This window comes from Somniosus microcephalus, unplaced genomic scaffold, assembly GCF_052327205.1.
Source record: "Somniosus microcephalus isolate GS21.2 unplaced genomic scaffold, FLI_Smic_1.0 unresolved_chr1, whole genome shotgun sequence".
NCBI lineage: Eukaryota > Metazoa > Chordata > Chondrichthyes > Squaliformes > Somniosidae > Somniosus > Somniosus microcephalus.
The window spans coordinates 8,492,603-8,515,114 of NW_028225179.1; the positions used below are offsets into that span (position 1 = coordinate 8,492,603).

At 48.8% G+C, this 22,512-nt stretch overlaps 1 protein-coding gene and 1 pseudogene across 2 annotated transcripts in view; one reads left to right on the plus strand and one right to left on the minus strand.

Annotated features, from left to right (window-relative positions):
• Nucleotides 1-22,512, minus strand: part of LOC147093389 (uncharacterized) — an 83,193-nt pseudogene that overhangs the window by 55,281 nt on the left and 5,400 nt on the right. The window contains exon 2 of the transcript XR_015074672.1: nucleotides 15,401-15,490. The product of XR_015074672.1 is annotated as an uncharacterized LOC147093389 (transcript). The remainder of the gene's footprint in view (nucleotides 1-15,400; nucleotides 15,491-22,512) is intronic.
• Nucleotides 20,668-22,512, plus strand: part of LOC147093390 (uncharacterized) — a 36,711-nt gene continuing 34,866 nt past the window's right edge. Inside the window, exon 1 of the mRNA XM_085974201.1 lies at nucleotides 20,668-21,213. Coding sequence (XP_085830327.1) covers nucleotides 20,770-21,213 — 444 coding nt within the window. The 5' untranslated portion in view covers nucleotides 20,668-20,769. The remainder of the gene's footprint in view (nucleotides 21,214-22,512) is intronic.

Consider the following 22,512-nt stretch of genomic DNA (forward strand, 5'->3'; position numbering starts at 1 on the left):
TGATTCCGGAGATGAGGAGGTTGACATATGAGGAAAAATTGAGTAGGTTGGAATTGGAATTCAGAAGAATGAGAGGCGATCTTATCGAAACATATAAGATTGTGAGGGGGCTTGATCGGGTGGATGCGGTGAGGATGTTTCCACTGATGGGTGAGACTAGAACTAGGGGGCATAATCTTAGAATAAGGGGCTGCCCTTTCAAAACTGAGATGAGGAGAAACTTCTTCACTCAGAGGGTAGTAAATCTATGGAACTTGCTACCTCAGAGAGCTGTGGAAGCTGCGACATTAAATACATTTAAAACGGAGATAGACAGTTTCCTAGTTGATAAGGGAATTAGGGGTTACGGGGAGAGGGCAGGGAAGTGGACGTGAGTCTAGGTTCGGATCAGCCATGATCCTATTGAATGGCGGAGCAGGCCCGAGGGGCCGTATGGCCTACTCCTGCTCCTACTTCTTATGTTTCTCACCCTCATTAGGCCCTTGGATCCCCACCATTTTTGGTACGCTTTGTGTGTCTTCCACTGTGAAGACAGATACAAAACCCAGCAACTGCAGGCCAGTCAGTTTAACCTCGGTAGTGGGGAAACTTTTAGAAACATTAATCAGGGACAAAATTAACAATCACTCGGACAAGTGTGGATTAATTAAGGAAAGCCAGCACAGATTTGTTAAAGGTAAATAGTGTTCAACCAACTTGATCGAGTTTTTTGATGAGGTAACAGAGAGGGTTGATGAGGGCAATGTGGTTAACGTGGTGTGCATGGATTTCCAAAAGGCGTTGGACAAAGTGCCACATAATAGGCTTACCAGCAAAGTTGAAGCCCATGGAATAAAAGGGACAGTGGCTACATGGATAAGGAATTGGCTAAGTGACAGGAAACAGTGAGTAATGGTGAACGGTTGTTTTTCAGACTGGAGGAAGGTACACAGTGGTGTTCCCCAGGGGTCGGTTCTAGGGCCACTGCTTTTCTTGATATATATTAATGACTTGGATGTGGGTGTACAGGGCACAATTTCAAAATTTGCAGATGACACAAAACTTGGAAGTATAGTGAACAGTGAGGAAGATAGTGATAGACTTCAAGTGGACATAGACAGGCTGGTGGAATGGGCGGACACGTGACAGATTAAATTTACTGCAGAAAAGTGCAAAGTGATACATTTGGGTAGAAAGAATGAGGAGAGGAAATATAAACTAAAGGGTACAATCCTAAAGTGGGTGCATGAACAGAGAGACCTGGGGGTATATGTGCACAAATCATTGAAGGTGGCAGGGCAGGTTGAGAAAGCAGTTAAAAAAGCTGATGGAAACCTGGGCTTCATGAATAGAGGTATAGAGTACAAAAGTGTGGAAATTATGATGAACCTTTATAAAACACTAGTTCAGCCTCAACTGGAGTATTGTGTCCAATTCTGGGCACTGCACTTTAGGAAGGATGTGAAGGCCTCAGAGAGGGTGCAGAAAAGATTTACGAGAATGATTCCAGGGATGAAGGACTTCAGTTACATTGATAGACTGGAGAAGCTGGGGTTGTTCTCCTTGGAGCAGAGAAGATTGAGAGGAGATTTGATAGAGGTGTTCAAAATCAAGAGGGGTCTGGACAGAGTAGATAGAGAAAAACTCTTCCAATTGGCAGAGGGGTCGAGAACCAGAGGACACAGATTTAAGGTGATTGACAAAAGAACCAAAGGCGACATGAGGAAAAACTTTTTTACGCAGCGAGTGGTTAGGATCTGGAATGCACTGCCTGAAAGGGTGGTGGAGGCAGATTCAATCACCGCTTTCAAAAGGGAATTGGATAAGTACCTGAAAGAGAAATATTGCAGGACTTCAGATTCCTGGGGCAGGAGGGACCAGTTCTGGGGCAGGAGGGACCTGTCCAAGGTGGACGGGTTGCACCTCAACAGAGCTGGGACCAATATCCTCATGGGGCGGTTAACTAGTGCTGTGGGGGAGGGTTTAAATTAATTTGACAGGGGGATGGGCACCAGGATGAAACACGAGAGGAGAAACAAGGTGCAGAGAGGACTGGGAGAGACAAGTAGCACTAGAGGGACAGAATTGCTGGTCATCTTCCAAAATTCGATAAACTCTGGAACAGTTCCCATGGATTGGAGGGTAGCTAATGTTACCCCACTATTCAAAAAAGGTGGTGGAGAGAAAACGGGAAATTATAGACCGGTAAGCCTGACATCGGTAGTGGGGAAAATGCTAGAGTCCATTATAAAAGATGTAATAGCAGAGCACTTGGAAAACGGTGACAGGATCGGACAAAGTCAACATGGATTTACAAAAGGTAAATCGTGCTTGACTAATCTACTGGAATTTTTTGAGGATGTAACTGGTAGAATAGATAAGGGAGAACCAGTGGATGTGGTGTATTTGGACTTTCAGAAGGCTTTCAATAAGGTCCCGCATAAGAGATTAGCATGTAAAGTTAAGGCACATGGGACTGGGGACAAGACACTGACTTGGATAAAGAACTGGTTGGCGGACAGAAAGCAAAGAGTTGGAATAAACGGGTCTTTTTCCGAGTGGCAGGCAGTGACTAGTGGAGTACCGCAAGGATCGGTCCTTGGACCCCAGCTATTCACAATATATATTAATGATGTAAACAAGGGAACTAGATGTAATATCTCCAAGTTTGCAGACAACACAAAGCTGGGTGGGCGTGTGTGCTGTGAGGAGGATGCCGAGAAACTCCAGTATGATTTGGACAGGTTGGGTGATTGGGCAGAAGCATGGCAGATGCAGTGTTATGTGGATAAATGCGAGGTTATCCACTTTGGTGGCAAAAACAGGAAGGCAGATTATTATCTGAATGGCAATAGATTGGGAGAAGGAGAAGTGCAACGAGACCTGTGTGTCCTTGTGCACCAGTCACTGAAGGTAAACATGCAGGTACAGCAGGCGGTTAAGAAGGCAAATGGTATGTTGGCCTTCATAGCAAAAGGGTTCGAGTACAGGAACAAGGATGTCTTGCTGCAGTTGTACAGGGCCTTGGTGAGACCACATCTTGAGTATTGTGTGCAGTTTTGGTCACCTTATCTGAGGAAGGATGTTCTTGCCATGGAGGGAGTGCAGCGAATATTCACCAGGATATAACTGGGACGGCAGGAATGATGTATGAGGAGACATTGGATCGATTGGGCTTATACTCGCTGGAGTTTAGAAGAATGAGAGGGGATCTCATTGAAACTCATAAAATTCTAACAGGACTGGACAGACTGGATGCAGGAAGGATGTTCCTGATGGCCGGGGAGTACAGAACCAGGGGTCATAGTCTAAGGATAAGGGCTAAACCATTTAGGTCTGAGATGAGGAGGAATTTCTTCACCCAGAGAGTGGTGAACCTGTGGAATTCTCTACCACAGAAAGCAGCAGAGGCCAATTCATTAAATATATTCAAGAAGGAGTTAGATATATTTCTTGAGGCTAAAGGGATCAAGGGATATGGGGAGAAAGCAGGGACAGGGTACTGAAATTGGATAAACAGCCATGATCTCATTGAATGGCAGAGCAGGCTCAAGGGGCCCAATGGCCTACTCCTGCTCCTATCTTCTATGTTTCTATGATGTGGTGTACCTGGACTTCCAGAAGGCATTTGATAAAGTGCCACATCCATGGGCTTCAACTTTTCTGGCAAGCCCATTAATAAAAGGGACAGTGGCAGCATGGATATGAAATTGGCCTAGTGACAGGAAACAGAGAGTAGTGGTGAACGGTTGTTTTTCAGACTGGAGGAAGGTACACAGTGGCGTTCCCCAGGTGTCGGTTCTAGGACCACTGCTTTTCTTGATATGTTCTGGATGAGCAAAAATTTTCTCCAATTAAATATTTGGAAGACCGAAGCCATTGTTTTCGGTCCCCGCCCCAAACTCCATCCCTCTCCCTAACACCTGTCTGAGGCTGAACCACACTGTTCGCAACCTTGGCGTCATATCTGACCCGGAAATGAGCTTCCGAACACACATCCTCAGCATAACAAAGACCGCCTACTTCCACCTCCGTAACATCGCCCGTCTCCACCCCTGCCTCAGCTCATCCGCTGCTGAAACCCTCATCCATGTCTTTGTTACTGTTAGATCCGTGATTCTTTAAATAGGATGTTTCCCCAAGAACTACACGGAGGCTGTAACTTAACAATCAACAGGTGTTTACTAGAGTAGAGTAGTCTCACGACTGAAGTACAGAAGCCTGCTCCAGCTTTATATACAGGTGTGGTCACTGCCGGTACTACAGTATACAGGAGCTGTAAAACAGTTCTCTCTTAAAGGTACATACACAACAATTCCTCCCCTTTTAGATTAACAGTACCATAACATTCATTTAACAATTAACATTTTTAACATGCAACATTAACTGAAAATAGTCCATTTATAAATTCAGTCTTTGGGGCGCCTTCCCTGAGGTTCTTGTTCTTGGTGCGGAGGCGATTCTGGCCCCCTTTCATCGGTTAGTTCATCAGTTTCCACTGCTACTGTTTCTGAGGTAGATGCTACCGGTATGTCGGGTTCATCCCCAGGTACGCGAGACATGGGGTTGACTTGTTCCTGTGACGCTAAGATCTGGTCGACGTGGCGTCTCACAATGTTCTCCCCGACATCCACTGTGTACATTAATGGCCCCTGCCATGTGCATATCGTTCCGGGTTGCCATTTCTCTGTTCGGTAGTCACAGGCCAAGACTGGTTGTCCTACATTGAAGCTCCTTGTCGGCTTCTCATTGATGTGCTGGAATTGTTTATCCTCAACATTTCTTCGCACATTTGGTCTGAGCAAATCCAGACGAGATCTCAACCTTCGGTTCAAGAACATCATGGCCGGGGTCTGGTTGGTAACTGCATGTGTCGCATTTCTGTAGGCTAACAGGAAATTGTCCACCTTATGCTGTAGTGGAATTTCATCATCGCACATGGCCTTTATCGCCTTTTTAAAGGTTTGTACGAACCTCTCAGCCAATCCATTTTTGGCTGGATGATACGGGGCAGATGTGTAATGCCTTACCCCATTCCTTCTCATAAATTTCCGAAACTCTTCGGACACAAACTGTGGTCCATCATCAGAGCAAATCTGCTCTGGCAAGCCGTTCCTGGCAAATATGGTCCGTAGGACTGCAATCGTTTTCTCTGTAGTGGTTGAGGACATTTTTATCACCTCAGGCCATTTCGAGTGTGCATCCACAGCTATTAAGAACATTGAGTCCATGAATGGATCAGCAAAATCAATATGCACCCGTTGCCATGGAGAGGAGGGCCACTCCCATGGGTGTAGAGGGGCATGTGGTGGTGCATTTTGGACCTTCTGGCATCCTGAGCAGCTCTTGGTTAGGTCCTCCATTTGTTGATCAATCCCCAGCCACCACACATAAGCCCTAGCAAGGCTTTTCATTTTTACCCCTCCCAGATGACCTTCGTGAAGCTCATTGAGCACTCTCTCCCTTAACTTGGGTGGAATTACCACTCGGGATCCACACATCACTGTCCCCTGGCATACTGACAGCTGTTCTCTTCTGGATGAGAATGCTGGCAACAGTGAGTTGCCATGTGTTGGCCATCCCCTCACCGTCAAATCATATACCCGAGACAGTGTCGGATCATTGCGGGTCTCACAGAAATCCCAGAAACCCCACAGTGCAGATAGAGGCCATTTCGGCCCATCGAGCCTGCACCGACACATATTCCACCCGATCCCCGTAACCCCTACACCAACACATATCCCACCCTATCCCCGTAACCCCACATATTTAATCCCCCTAACACAAAGGGTCAATTTATCATAGCCAATCAACCTAACCCGCACATCTTTGGACTGTGGGAGGAAACCGGAGCACCCGGAGGAAACCCACGCAAACACGGGGAGAATGTGCAAACTCCACACAGACAGTCGCCCGAGGCTGGATTCGAACCCGGGTCCCTGGCGCTGTGAGGCAACAGTGCTAACCACTATGCCACCGTGCTGCCTTCTCCTTCTCCTTCTCTATATCCGCGTTAGTTACTGGCAATCGTTCAATTATTGATGAATAAAATATCTCGATAGGGTCCACTGCTGGTGCTTCCTCCACAGTAGGCAGTGGCAAGCGTGATAGCCCATCAGCGTTTCCATGCTGTTTCGTGCCTTTATATTCTATTTCATATTGGTTCGCCCCTAGAAAAAGGGACCATCTTTGTAACCGTTGTGCAGTCATCACCGGAACGCCCTTCTTTGGATTAAAGATGGAGACAAGTGGTAGGTGGTCAGTCAGCAAGGTGAACTTCTGCCCATGCAGATAGTGGTTGAATTTTTTTACTCCCCATACTAGGCTGAGGGCCTCCCTGTCGATCTGGGCATAGTTGGGCTTGGCTGAGGTTAGTGACCGGGACGCAAAGGCTACTGGCCTCTCCAACCTGTCTGGGAATTTGTGCGACAGCACCGCTCCAATACCATACGGTGATGCATCACATGCCAACCGAATTGGTAGTGCTGGGTTGAAATGGGCCAACACCTCTTTTGATGTGATCAATTCTTTGCACTTCTGGAAAGCTCGTTTACATTCATCATTCCACTTCCATGGTACCCCCGTTTGCAGTAGGGTATTCAGTGGGTGTACTACTGTAGACAAATTTGGTAAGAACTTATGGTAGTAGTTTACCAGCCCGAGGAACGACCTCAGTTGTGACACATTTTCCGGTGCTGGAGCCTTGACTACTGCCTCAATCTTTTCAGGAGACCTATGTAACCCTTCTTCATCAATAATGTGGCCACAATACGAGATCTGCTTCTGGAAAAACTCGCACTTGTGGCGATTAGCTCGTAGCCCATATTCCTTTAATCTAGTGAGCACCTTCTCCAGGTTGGCGAGGTGATCACTGTCATTTTCGCCCGTGACCAGGATGTCGTCCAAATAACACTGGGTCCCTGGAATCCCTTGCAGGACTTGATCCATTGCCCTTTGCCAAATAGCCGGAGCCGATGCTACCCCGAACACCAGTCGGTTGTATTGATAGAGATCTTTATGAGTGTTGATCGTGAGGTATTGTTTCGAGGCTTCTTCTACCTCCATTTGCAAGTACGCCTGGGCCAGATCAATTTTGGTGAAGCGTTTACCTCCAGATAGCGAGGTGAAAATATCCTCAATCCGTGGAAGCGGATATTGTACCGTGTGAAGGACTGGGTTCACCGTCACCTTAAAATTCCCACAGATGCAGACCTTCTTTGGTTCCCCAAGCATATTACTCATTACAGGGACGCTGGGTGTAGCCCACTCGCTCCAGTCTACTTTGGACAGTACTCCTGAACGTTCCAACCCTTCCAGCTCTGCTTCAACGGCTGGTCGGATCGCATAAGGCACCGGTCTGGCTTTAAAAAACTTTGGACTTGCATTTTCCTCTATTTTAATCGTTGCTGTTATGCCTTTTAGTGTTCCGAGTCCCTCCTGGAACACTTCTTGTGCGTCAGTTAGCATTTTTTGACAGTCGTCCAGGTGTGGTGTCGTCATCCTTTTTGGCCTCAAACTTCAGTGCCTGTATGGAATGCCAATCTAATTGTATCTTCCGGATCCATTCACATCCTAGTAGTGGTGGGCCTCCATCTGGCAATACATAAGTCCATTTTAGGTATTTCCTGGCCTTTGTATATCACTTTCACCCTTATTTTTCCTTTGGGGTAGACTTTTTGCCCCGTGTACGTCTTCAAGACAATCTCTGTAGCTTTCAAGGGTATATGTGGAAATAGCCGCTTGTAGTCCCTTTGGTTTATGACTGTTAGGGCTGATCCTGTGTCCAATTCCATTTTCACTTGGACTCCGTCTATCTTGAGTGTGACCCAGATAGTCTGGTGATCCTCCATTTTGGTTACCTTATGTAGTTTCAGACAACCCAGCTCCTTGCTTCCGGAGTCTGTATCATTTCCCTGTTCGTCTGAACTACTGTCCATCACCTTATGTACCTTTTTGTACTTCTCCTGTGGAGATTTCTTGCTGTTGGTTTTCTTCCCTGACCTGCAGACTCTTGCTATGTGTCCTGTTTTTCCACACTGTCTGCACACTTGGTCCTTGAACCAACAATCCTTCTGATCGTGTGTTGTTCTGCCACAGCAATAACACTTCCCTGCTCCATATGACATTTCATTGGTGCCGTATTCTTGCGGTCTCTGTTGTATCTCTGCAGCGCCCTGCGCGGCTGCTTCGTGTGATACTGCCATGCTGAAAGCCTTGTCCAGCGTAAGATCCTTTTCTGATAAAAGCCGTTTCTGGGTTCCTTCACTTTGAAGCCCACACACAAACTTGTCCCTTAACGTATCCGATAGTCCCGCTCCAAACTGGCAGTGTTTCGATAGCTTGTGCAGTTCCGTTAAGTACTCAGCATTACTTTCATCTTTATGCTGGTTCCTTTTGTGGAACTTAAATCTTTCTGCTATCAGCAGCGGTGTGGGGCTTAAGTGGTCCTGTAGGATTTCTACTATACTTTTGAAATTCTTCTCCACGGGCTTCTCTGGGGTTATCAGGTTTCGCAGTAAGCCATAAGGTTTTGCACCCATGGAATTTAACAAAACCAGTGCTTTCCTAGCATCTGGCACTTCATTCGCCCTGCAGTACACCTCAATGCATTCCACATGTCGCCCAATCTTCGACTTCATTGTCGAACGCCGTGATACTGCCATTCTTCGCCATCCCTGGGTGTAATTTAACTGTCTAAATGGCGTCTCCCGCGCTCTCCCTTCTTCTTCGCTGGAACAAAATGGCGTCTCCCGCGCTCTCCCTTCTTCTCTGCGGCTCAATGGCGTCTCCCGCGCTCTCCCTTCTTCTCCCCGCGGACGCGGTTCAGCCCTTGAGCCCTGGCTGTGCTCTGCGCGTTCTCCTGTGCACCTTTCCCGTTGCCGTCGCTCGGTCCTGAACCCAGCTGCTGCTTTACCCTCTCTCTCTCTCTCTCTCTCGTTTTTCCTCGACGCCGCTCGGTTCTTTAACCCCCGGCCGCGCCCTGTGCGCTTCACCCTCTCTCTTACCCAGTCGACGCTGCTTGGCTTTTCTACGCCGTCGGTCGACTCCCGCCGCCGCTCGACTCCCGCCGCCACTGTCTGGGAAGGGTGTGCGCTGCACCTGTTGCCAGTCTATTGCTGGATCGTCGTGGCTCTCAACAGCCACTCCTGCGATGTTCACTTGCTGCCGGATGACTGGGTGGTTGCTCGTGGTCGACGCCTGTGCTTCTGGCCTCGACTTTCTTCCACCGTCCTCCCGGAGCGACTCCTTAACGGGAAATGCAGAGTTGCAGGCAGATTCGAATCAACCTCGTCGCCACTGTTAGATCCGTGATTCTTTAAATAGGATGTTTCCCCAAGAACTACACGGAGGCTGTAACTTAACAATCAACAGGTGTTTACTAGAGTAGAGTAGTCTCATGACTGAAGTACAGAAGCCTGCTCCGGCTTTATATACAGGTGTGCTCACTGCCGGTACTACAGTATACAGGAGCTGTAAAACAGTTCTCTCTTAAAAGGTACATACACAACAGTTACCTCTAGGCTCGACTATTCCAACACACTCCTGGCTGGCTTCCCACATTCCATCCCACATAAACTGGAGGTCATCCAAAACCGCCCGTGTCCTAACTGGCACCAAGTCCCATTTACCCATCTCCCCTGTGCTCGCTGACCTACATTGGCTCCCGGTTAAGCAATGCCTCGATTTCAAAATTCTCATCCTTGTTTTTAAATCCCTCTGTGGCCTCGCCCCTCCCTATCTCTGTAATCTCCTCCAGCCCCACAACCCCCCTGAGATATCAGCGCTCCTCTAATTCTGCCCTCTTGAGCATCCCTGATTATAATCACTCAATCTTTGGTGGCCGTGTCTTCTGTTGCCTGGGCCCTAAGCTCTGGAATTCCCTCCCTAAACCTCTCCGCCTCTCTATCCTCCTTGAAGACGCTCCTTAAAACCTACCTCTTTGACCAAGCTTTTGGTCACCTGCCCTAATTTCTCCTTATGTGGCTCGGTGTCAAATTTTTTGTCTTAAAATACTCCTGTGCAGCACCTTGGGACATTTTACTACATTAAAGGCGCTATGTAAATACAAGTTGTCGTTGTTGATATGTATCAATGACTTGGACTTGGGTGTACAGGGCACTATTTCAAAATTTGCAGATGACACAAAACTTGGAAATATAGTGAACAGTGAGGAGGATAGTGATAGACTTCAAGAGGACATAGACAGGCTAATAGAGAGGGTTCGAGTACAGGAACAAGGATGTCTTGCTGCAGTTGTACAGGGCCTTGGTGAGACCACACCTTGAGTATTGTGTGCAGTTTTGGTCACCTTATCTGAGGAAGGATGTTCTTGCCATGGAAGGAGTGCAGCGAAGATTCACCAGGCTGATACCTGGGATGGCAGGAATGACGTATGAGGAGAGATTGTGTCAATTGGGCTTATACACACTGGAGTTTAGAAGAATGAGAGGGGATCTCATCGAAACTTATAAAATTCTAACAGGACTAGACAGACGTGACGCAGGATGGATGTTCCCGATGGTCTGGGAGTCCAGGACCAGGGGTCACAGTCTAAGGATAAGGGGTAAGCCATTTAGGACAGGGATGAGGAGGAATTTCTTCACCCAAAGAGTGGTGAACCTGTGGAATTCTCTACCACAGAAGGCAGTTGAGGCCAATTCATTAAATATATTCAAATAGGAGTTAGATATATTTCTTAAGGCTAAAGGGATCAAGGGATATGGGGAGAAGACAGGGACAGGGTACTGAATTTGGATGATCAGCCGTGATCTCATTGAATGGCGGAGCAGGCTCGAGGGGCTGAATGGCCTACTCCTGCTCCTATCTTCTATGTTTCTATGTTTAATGGAATGGGCGGACATGTGGCAGATGAAATTTAATGCAGAAAAGTGCAAAGTGATACATTTTGGTGGGAAGAACAAGGAGAGGCAATATAAACTAAAGGGTACAATCCTAAAGTGGGTGCATGAACAGAGAGACCTGGGGGTATGTGAGCACAAATCATTGAAGGTGGCAGGGCAGGTTGAGAAAGTGGTTAAAAAAGCATACGGGATCCTGGGCTTTATAAATAGAGGCAGAGAGTGCAAAAACAAGGAGGTTATGGTGAACGTTTACGAAACACTGGTTCGGCCTCAACTGGAGTATTGTGTCCAATTCTGGGCACCGCACTTTAGGAAGGATGTGAAGGCCTTAGAGAGGGTGCAGAAAAGATTGACCAGAATGGTTCCAGGGATGAGGGACTACAGTTACGTGGAGAGACTGGAGAAGCTGGGGTTGTTCTCCTTAGAGCAGAGAAGGTTGAGAGGAGATTTGATTGAGGTGTTCAAAATCATGAGGGGTCTGGACAGAGTAGATAGAGAAACTGTTCCCATTGGCGGAAGGGTCAAGAACCAGAGGACACAGATTTAAGGTGATTGGCAGAAGAACCAAAGGCGACATGAGGAAAAACTTTTTTACGCAGCGAGTGGTTAGGATCTGGAATGCACTGCCTGAGAGGGCGGTGGAGGCAGATTCAATCACGGCTTTCAAAAGGGAATTGGAGAAGTGCCTGAAGTAAAGAAATGTGCAGGGCTACGGGGAAAGGGCGGGGAGTGGGACTAGCTGAAGTGCTCTTGTAGAGAGCTGGCATGGGCTCGACGGGCCGAATGGCCTCCTTCTGTGCTGTAACCATTCTATGATTCTATAAGAGGTGTTGGCCATTCGGCCCCTCGAGCCTGCTCCGCCATTCAATAAGTTTATGGCTGATGTTCGACTTGAACTCCACTTTCCCGCCCGATCCCCATATCCCTCGATTCCCCGAGAGCCCAAACACCTTTCGATCTCAGCCTTGAATATACTCATCGATTGAGCCTCCACAGCCCTCGGGCAGAGAATTCCAAAGATTCACCGCCCTCTGAGTGAAGAAATTCCTCCTCACCTCAGTCTTAAATGGCCGACTCCTTATCCTGAGACTGTGACCCCTGGTTCTGGACTCTCCAGAACTTCAGCCAGGCAAAGCCACCATCAGTCACTGCAAGAACAGTTAAATGTTTAAAAATGAAACAACAACAACTTGTATTTATATAGCGCTTTTAATGTAGTAAAACGTCCCAAGGCGCTGCACAGGAGTATTTTAAGACAAAAAAAATTTGACACCGAGCCACATAAGGAGAAATTAGGGCAGGTGACCAAAAGCTTGGTCAAAGAGGTAGGTTTTAAGGAGCGTCTTAAAGGAGGAAAGAGAGGTGGAGAGGTTTAGGCAGGAAATTCCAGAGCTTAGGGCCCAGGCAACAGAAGACACGGCCACCAAAGGTTGAGCGATTATAATCAGGGATGCGCAAAAGCCAGAATTAGAGGAGCGCAGATATCTCAGGGGATTGTGGGGCTGGAGGAGATTACAGAGATAGGGAGGGGTGAGGAGGGCCACAGAGGGATTTGAAAACAAGGATGAGAATTTTGAAATTGAGGCATTGCTTAACCAGGAGCCAATGTAGGTCAGCGAGCACAGGGGTGATGGGTGAACGGGACTTGGTGCGAGTTAGGACACGGGCAACAGAGCTTTGGATGACCTCAAGTTTACGTAGGGTAGAATGTGGGAGGCCAGCCAGGAGTGTGTTGGAATAGTCAAGTCTAGAGGTAACAAAGACATGGATGAGGGTTTCAGCAGCGGATGAGCTGAGGCAGGGGTGGAGACGGGCGATGTTACGGAGGCGGAAGTAGGCGGTCTTTGTTATGCTGCGGATATGTGATCGGAAGCTCATTTCAGGGTCAAATATGACACCAAGGTTGCGAACAGTGTGGTTCAGCCTCAGACAGATGTTAGGGAGAGGGATGGAGCCAGTGGCCAGGGAACGGAGTTTGTGGCGGGGACCGAAAACAATGGCTTCGGTCTTCCCAATATTTAATTGGAGAACATTTCTGCTAATCCAGAACTGGACGTCGGACAAGCAGTCTGACCATTTAGAGACAGTGGAGGGGTTGAGAGAAGTGGTAGTGAGGTAGAGCTGGGTGTCGTCAGCGTACATGTGGAAACTGGGGGGAAATAAATGGAATTAAACTTCATCTTCAGAAAACAGAGACTGTTCAAGAAAGCCTGAAGTCTCTAAAAATGGACAGGTTCACAGCACAGAAATCGACACCAACAAGAAGTATTTATATTGCGCCTTTTAAAATAGTGAAACGTCACAAGGTGCTTCGCAGGAGTATGAGAAGACAAAAGATTTGACACTGAGCCACATAAGGAGAAATTAGGGGAGATGACCAAAAGCTTGGTCAAAGAGGTAGGTTGGAGCATCTTAAAGGAGGATCTTAAAAGGAGGAAAGAGGCATAGAGAGGCGGAGAGGTTTAGGGAGGGAATTCCAGAGCTTTGGGCCCAGGCGGCTGAAGGCACGGCCACCAAAGGTTGAGCGATTATAATCAGGGATGCTTAAGAGGGCAGAATTAGAGGAGCGCAGATATCTCACGGGGGTTGTGGGGCTGGAGGAGACTACACAGATAGGGAGGGGCGAGGCCATGGAGGGATTTGAACACAAGGATGAGAATTTTGAAATCGAGGCGTTGCTGAACCGGGTGCCAGTGTAGTTCAGCGAGCACAGGGGTGATGGGCGAACGGGACTTGGTGCGAGTTAGGACACGGGCAGCGAGCACAGGGGTGATGGGCGAACGGGACTTGGTGCGAGTTAGGACACGGTCAGCGAGCACAGGGGTGATGGGCGAACGGGACTTGGTGCCAGTTAGGACACGGGCAGCCGAGTTTTGGATGACCTCAAGTTTACGTAGGGTAGAACGTGAGAAGCCAGCAAGGAGTGCGTTGGAATAGTCCAGTCTAGAGGTAACAAAGGCATGGATGAGGGTTTCAGCAGCGGATGAGCTGAGGCAGGGGCGGAGACGGGCGATGTTATGGAGGTGGAAATAGGCGGTCTTTGTTATGCTGCGGATATGTGATCGGAAGCTCATTTCAGGGTCAAATATGACACCAAGGTTGCGAACAGTGTGGTTCTGCCTCAGACAGATGTTAGGGAGAAGGATGGAGTCAGTGGCTAGGGAACAGAGTTTGTGGGGTGTCTGTCCTTTTAACTACAATTCATAGAATCATAGGAATTTACAGTACAGGAGGCCATTCGGCCCATCATGTCTGTGCCGGCCGAAAAAGAGCTATCCACCCTAATCCCACTTTCCAGCACTTGGTCAAGAGTCTTGTAGGTTGCGGCACTTCAAGTGCACATCCAAGTACTTTTTAAATGTGATGAGGGTCTCTGCCTCTACCACCCTTTCAGGCAGTCAGTTCCAGATTCCAACCGCCGTCTGGGTGAAGAAAGTTCTCCTCAAATCCCCTCTAAACCTCCGACCAATTACTTTAAATCTACGCCCCTTGGTTATTACCCTGTCTGCTAAGGGAAATAGGTCCTTCCTGTTCACTCTATCTCTGCCCCTCAATGTTATACACCTCAATTAGGTCTCCCCTCAGCCTCCTCTGTTCCAAAGCAAACAACCCCAGCCTCTCCAATCTTTCCTCATAGCTGAAATTCTCTAGTCCTGGCAACATCCTCGTAAATCTCCCGTCTCGAGCAGTCACATCTTTCCTGCAATGGGGCGACCAGTACTGCACGCAGCACTCTAGCCGGTGGCCTAACTGGTGCTTTGTACAGTTCAAGCATAACCTCCCTGCTCTTACATGATACAAAAATAGAGAGGCACTGACGTATGAGGAGAGATTGGGTCGATTGGGCTTATACTCACTGGAGTTTAGAAGAATGAGAGGGGATCTCATTGAAACTTATAAAATTCTAACAGGACTAGACAGACTAGATGCAGGAAGGATGTTCCCGATGGCAGGGGTGTCCAGAACCAGGGGTCACAGTCTAACGGTAAGGGGTAAGCCATTTAGGACTGAGATGAGGAGGAATTTCTTCACCCAGAGTGGTGAACCTGTGGAATTCTCTACCACAGAAGGCAGTAGAGGCCAATTCATTAAATATATTCAAGAAGGAGTTAGATATATTTCTTAAGGCTAAAGGGATCAAGGGATATGGGGAGAAGGCAGGGACCGGGTACTGAATTTGGATGATCAGCCATGATCGCATTGAATGGCGGAGCAGGCTCGAGGGGCTGAATGGCCTACTCCTGCTCCTATCTTCTATGTATTCAATCTTTCCTTGTAGCTGAAATTCTCTAGTCATGGCAACATCCTCGTAAATCTCCCGTCTGGAGCACAGTCACATCTTTCCTGCAATGGGGCGAGCAGAACTGCACGCAGCACTCCAGCCGGTGGCCTAACTGGTGTTTTGTACAGTTCAAGCAGAACCTCCCTGCTCTTACATGATACAGAAAGAGAGAGGCCCATTCCCCTTTAAATGGCCAAGCAATTATTTTTTGTTGAAAAGGGGCCGCAGTCCCCTTTGACTCACCCCCAGCCCCCTCTCACCCACCACAAATACTCACAAGAGAGAGAGAGAGGAGGAAGAATGCTGGTCTTTGTCCCTTTAAAAGTGGCTGCCCGCCAAAATGTTCACAGCACCAGGGCTCTTTGTTCTGGATAAAGGTCGAAAAGAGAAAAGGTTCACTTATTTTTAAATGAATGCAATTGATGAATATCCTTGCAATAAAGGTAATGCAAAGGAATAAACACTCACAAGCTTGGTTTTTTTCCACCTCCTCCTCCCCTTCCCTTTAACAGCTCCTGCAGACAATGAAAGCAGGAAAGCGGCGCACGCAGCCCACCGAAGTCCCGCCCTCCCGCGCCGCTATTGGTTGGAGGACCGTCAGCCCGCCCGGTCCTCCCAACGTTTTCCGCGCTCCTGATTGGCGGGCGTCTAGGGTCAATCACACCCTTCATCCGCTTACGCGCTGACGCCAACACGCAACGCCCAGGGGTTGGTTGGATCGGCGCGCGCAACCCACCGAGGTCCCGCCCCCGTCCCTCCCGCGCCGCTATTAGTTGGAGGACCGTCAGCCCGCCCGGTCCTCCCAGCGTTTTCCGCGCTCCTGATTGGCGGGCGCCTCGCGTCAATCACACCTCCGATTACGCGCTGACGCCAGCACGCAACAAGGTCGGTTGGATCGGTGCACGCCACCGCAAGGTAAAAAAAAGACACACCCCACACAAATGAGGAACAACAATAATAATAATAGCACTTTAGGGGGGAGGAGGTTGGGGAAATTAATGAGTGTTTTCAATTTGTTCAAAAAAAAATATTTGAAAAGCTTCCCAACAGTGCGAGGTGGGCTGCGCATGCGCTCCAGCCAACCTTTGACTTCCCCACGTGGGTCGCGACCGGACACGCCGCAGGCTCGAGGGGCCGAATGGCCTACTCCTGCTCCTATCTTCTATGTTTCTATGTCTTCAATCTTTCCTTGCAGCTGAAATTCTCTAGTCCTGGCAACATCCTCGTAAATCTCCCGTTTTGAGCAGTCAGATCTTTCCTGCAATGGGGACGACCAGAACTGCGCGCGGTGGCCTAACTGGTGCTTTTGTACAGTTCAAGCAGAACTTCCCTGCTCTTACATGATACAGAGAGAGGCACTGCCCCTTAAAATACCTGGGGACACATAGGAACATAGAAGATAGGAGCAGGAGTAGGCCATTCGGCCCCTCGAGCCTGCTCCGCCATTCAACGAGATCATGACTGATCATCCAAACTCAGTACCCTGTCCCTGCCTTCTCCCCATATCCCTTGATCCCTTTAGCCTTAAGAAATATATCTAACTCCTTCTTGAATATATTTAATGAATTGGCCTCTACTGCCTTCTGTGGTAGAGAATTCCACAGGTTCACCACTCTCTGGGTGAAGAAATTCCTCCTGATCTCTGTCCTGAATGGCTTATCCCTTATCCTTAGACTGTGACACCTGGTTCTGGACTCCCTGACCATTGGGAACATCCTTCCTGCATCTAGTCTGTGTAGTCCTGTTAGAATTTTATAAGTTTCAATGAGATCCCCTCTCATTCTTCTAAACTCCAGTGAGTACAAGCCCAATCGACCCAATCTCTCCTCATACATCATTCCTGCCATCCCAGGTATCAGCCTGGTGAATCTTCGCTGCACTCCCTCCATGGCAAGAACATCCTTCCTCAGATAAGGCGACCAAAACTGCACACAATACTCAAGGTGCGGTCTCACCAAGGCCCTGTACAACTGCAGCAAGACATCCTTGTTCCTGTACTCGAACCCTCTCGCTACGAAGGCCAACATACCATTTGTCTGCTTAACCACCTGCTGCACCTGCATGCTTACCTTCAGCGACTGGTGCACAAGGACACCCAGGTCTCGTTGCACTTCCCCTTCTCCCAATCTATTGCCATTCAGATAATAATCTGCCTGCCTGTTTTTGACACCTAAGTGGATAACCTCGCATTTATCCACGTTATATTGCATCTGCCATGCTTCTGCCCAATCACCCAACCTGTCCAAATCATACTGGAGTTTCCTCGGCATCCTCCTCACAGCACACACGCCCACCGAGCTTTGTGTCATCTGCAAACTTGGAGATATTACATCTAGTTCCCTCGTCCGGATCATTAATATATATTGTGAATAGCTGGGGTCAAAGGAACGATCCCTGCGGTACCCCACTAGTCACTGCCTGCCACTCGGAAAAAGACCCATTTCTTCCAACTCTTGGCTTTCTGTCTTCCAACCAGTTCTCTATCCACGTCAGTACCTTGCCCCTAATCCCATGTGCCTTAACTTTACACGCTGTCGAACGCCTTTTGGAAATCCATGTACACCACGTTAACCGCATTGCCCTTATCAACCTTCTCTGTTACCTCATCAAAAACCTCAATCAGAATCAGGGCGGCCGGGCCCGGCGGACGTGCGGCCAGTGCCCTGGCACCAGGAAACCCAGGGTGCAGCGCCTCCCCCATCCGAGCCGCCGCTTCCCGGTTTCTTCAGGCGGTTCCACCGAGTCCGACTCGAGCCAGGCTCCCAGAATGGCCCGCGGCCCCAGGGAGCATGCGCACTCTCAGCGGGGAAATCAGCGCGTTGCATGGAGTGGTTTCTGGGGCGCGGGGAATTGTGGGTGCTGCTGCCGCCATTAGTCAGCGGCTGTCGGGAAGAGTTTTAAGTCGGTCCCTGGCCGCCTGTCTAGGTCTTTTTGTTGCAGCAGTTTGAGCTGGATTGGAGATGGAGGAGAAGCTGCTGGGTTTTCGATGGAATCTGGAACAGTACCCGTGGTTGGAGGGTAGCTAATGTTACCCCACAATTCAAAAAAGGTGGGAGAGAGAAAACGGGGAATTACAGACCGGTAAGCCTGACATCGGTAGTGGGGAAAATGCTAGAGTCCATTATAAAAGATGTAATATCAGAGCACTTGGAAAACAGTGACAGGATCGGACAAAGTCAACATGGATTTACAAAAGGTAAATCATGCTTGACTAATCTACTGGAATTTTTTGAGGATGTAACTGGTAAAATAGATAAGGGCGAACCAGTGGATGTGGTGTATTTGGACTTTCAGAAGGCTTTCGATAAGGTCCCACATAAGAGATTAACGTGTAAAGTTAAGGCACATGGGATTGGGGGGGCAAGGTATTGACTTGGATAGAGAACTGGTTGGCAGATAGTAAGCAAAGAGTTGGAAGAAACGGGTCTTTTTCCGAGTGGCAGGCAGTGACTAGTGGGGTACCGCAGGGATCGGTCCTTGGACCCCAGCTATTCACAATATATATTAATGATCTAGACAAGGGAACTAGATGTAATATCTCCAAATTTGCAGACAACACAAAGCTGGGTGGGTGTGTGTGCTGTGAGGAGGATGCCGAGAAACTACAGGATGATTTGGACAGGTTGGCTGATTGGGCAGAAGCATGGCAGATGCAATGTAACGTGGATAAATGTGAGGTTATCCACTTTGGTGGCAAAAGCAGGAAGGCAGATTATTATCTGAATGGTAATAGATTGGGAGAAGGGGAAGTGCAACGAGACCTGGGTGTCCTTGTGCATCAGTCGCTGAAAGTAAGCATGCAGGTGCAGCAGGCGGTTAAGAAGGCAAATGGTATGTTGGCCTTCGAAGCGAGAGGGTTTGAGTACAGGAACAAGGATGTCTTGCTGCAGTTGTACAGGGCCTTGGTGAGACCACATCTTGAGTATTGTGTGCAGTTTTGGTCGCCTTATCTGAGGAAGGATGTTCTTGCCGTGGAAGGAGTTCAACGAAGATTCACCAGGCTGATACCTGGGATGGCAGGAATGACATATGAGGAGAGATTGGGACAATTGGGCTTGTACTCGCTGGAGTTTAGAAGAATGAGAGGGGACCTCATTGAAACTTATAAAATTCTGACAGGACTGGACAGACTAGATGCAGGAAGGATGTTCCTGATGGTCGGGGCGTCCAGAACCAGGGGTCACAGTCTAAGGATACGTGGTAAGCCATTTAGGACAGAAATGAGGAGGAATTTCTTCACCCAGGGAGTGGTGAACCTGTGGAATTCTCTACCACAGAAGGCAGTGGAGGCCAATGCATTAAATATATTCAAGAAGGAGTTGGATATATTTCTTAAAGCTAAAGGGATCAAGGGGTATGGGGAGAAAGCAGGGACCGGGGACTGAATTTGGATAATCTGCCATGATCGCATTGAATGGCAGAGCAGGCTTCAGGGGCTGAATAGCCTACTCCTGCTCCTATCTCCTATGTTTCTATGTTTGTTTGTTTCTATGCTTCAGTTTGAGCTGGAGTGGAGATGGAGGAGAAGCTGCTGGGTTTAACCCCCAGTACTTCTGAGCCCAGGAGAACCCAACACTTTCCAATGTGAGACTGTCAAGGGAGGTGGATTCTAGGGGAGATTAGGTTGTTACACAGACACTGTCCGTACAATGTAAAAGAGTATTGTTTTAGGAACAAGTATTTCTGTACAGGCTTTTAATCCAGTTTACATCTACAGATTTGTTTTAATTCATTCTTGGGATGTGGGCGTAGCTCGCAAGAGCAGCAAATATTGCCAATCCCCAGTTTCCCGTTGAGAAGGGGGTGGTGAGTCACCTTCTTGAACGACTGCAGTCCGTGTGGTGAAGGTATTCCCACAATGTTGTTCGGTAAGGAGTTCCAGGATTATGACCCAGCAACGATGAATATATCTGAGTCAGGATGGTGTGTGACTTGTCGGGGAACTTGGAGGTGATGGTGCTCCCATACAACAGCTGCCCTTGTCCTTCTAGGTGGTGGAGGTTGTGGGTTTTGGAGGTTCTATCAAAGTTCTGGTCGAGTTGCAGATGTATAAAGTTCCTTTCCTTCGCCCCCTCCCCCTCCCACTCCGACCCCTCTCTCTCTCTCTCTCCTCCCATAGAGGCCAGAGTCTTGCGTAGGCCCAGACCAGGTGGCGGATTCCCTTCCCTGAACACACAGAACACAGAAACCCCACAGTGCAGATAGAGGCCATTTCGGCCCATCGAGCCTGCACCGACACATATCCCACCCGATCCCCGTAACCCTACACCAACACATATCCCACCCTATCCCGTAGCCCCACATATTTAATCCCCCTAACACAAAGGGTCAATTTATCATAGCCAATCAACCTAACCCGCACATTTTTGGACATCAGTGAACCAGTTGGGTTTTTATGTCAATCCAGCAGCTTTCATGGTCACTTTTTTCTAGTGCCGGCCCCACAATTGACCAGATTCATTGAGCTCAATTTCACAACCTGCCTTTGTTTTCTTGTGGGTTGTCTCTCACGCTCCCTGTTTTATATTAATTTTACAGGGCACTTGAAGGGGAGGATTTACAGACGGTAAGCTCAAACCAAACATCACTTCAAGATCTGACAGAGTCACTCGACTCATCGGATCTGAATATCATCGGCCTCTGAACATGGAAGCAAAAAGCACCGTTCACAGCGGGGAGAAACCGTACACGTGTTCTGTGTGTGGACGAGGCTTCAGCCACCCCTCTGGCCTATCGACACACAAGCGCATTCACACCAGGGAGAGGCCGTTCACCTGCTCTGAGTGTGGGAAGGGATTCACCCAGTCATCCCACTTGCTGATACACCAGCGTGTTCACACCGGGGAGAGGCCGTTCACCTGCTCTGAGTGTGGGAAGGGATTCACTATTTCATCTCGCCTACTGACACACCAGCAATTTCACACTGGAGAGAGTGGGTTCACCTGCTCTGAGTGTGGGAAGGGATTCACTCAGTCATCCCACCTACTGAGACACCAGCGTATTCACACCGGAGAGAGGCCGTTCACCTGCTCTGAGTGTGGGAAGGGATTCACTCGGTCATCCCACTTACTGAGACACCAGCGTGTTCACACTGGGGAGAGGCCGTTCACCTGCTCTGAGTGTGGGAAGGGATTCACTCAGCCATCCAACCTGCTGAATCACCAGCGAGTTCACACTGATGAGAGACCTTTTAATTGCTCGGACTGTGGGAAGTGCTTTAAAAGTTCCAGGGAACTGACATGCCATCGACGAGTTCACACTGACGAGAGACCGTTCAGGTGCTCTCACTGCGGGACTGGGTTCAGGCGATCATCTGAGCTCACGGTACACCAGCGCACTCACACTGGGGAGAGGCCATTCACCTGCTCTGAGTGTGGGAAGGGATTCACTCTGGCATCCAAACTGCTGACACACCAGCAAGTTCACAATGGGGAGAGGCCGTTCACCTGCTCCGTGTGTAGGAAGGGATTCACTCAGTCATCCAACCTGCTGACACACCAGTGAGTTCACAAGTGACTGCAGGGGTTGGATTCTGCTGTTATTGCTGTTGTTAATCACATCCAGGACTCAACCATGTTCATTCTGACAGTTGGGGTTTGTTTCTGCTGATGTTAATAACCCCTATAACTGGGCTGGAGTTTAATATTCTGGATAGATGTCAAATAAACCAGCTTTGTTTTAAACACATTATTGTAGATTTTCTTCTTTCCCACCTGAGTGTTTAGCATCACCTGGCTGGAGCTCAGAAAGGACAATCTGGGGGAGGATCGTACGGCGGGAACAGAACTCCAGCCTGGACACAGTCCTTCAGGGCCACACTGAGAGGGGCAAATGGCACTTTGGTCTTTCTTGTCTCTCTTCACTGACAGCAAAGTTGCCATGCGGGTTAATCTCGAGGCGTGTGAGAAACGTGTCCCAGCCGCTCTCTGCCATGGTTCAGAGCTCCTAGGCACGGAACAGGAGGCTCCTTTAGGAATGTACCCCAGTGCTTTTTGTTTAATGGCCTTATTAACCTGTGTTGCTACTTTTAGTGATTTGTGTATCTGTATCCCTGGATCCCTCTGCTCCTCCAGCCCATTTAGACTCTTAGGGGGAAATTCGGTGGCGCCCCCTTTGGGTCGCTAACGTCACCGGGGCTAATTTTAGCCCTCTGCAAAAGTTAGTGTCCCTGTGCATTAAATTCAGTGGTAGCGCCCCAGGCAGGAGGCGGGGTGCTACTGGAAGCGCTCCCCTCCCTCTTGGGGCGCTACCAGTGAATTTCCCGGCACTTCGTGTAACAGCGCCACGCCCGTCGGCACATAGCACCGCGTCATAGCAGACCTCCCTCCCTGATTAACGGGGAGGAGCCTAGCACTGCGCACACCGGGGCCCTGCTGGACCACTGGGGAG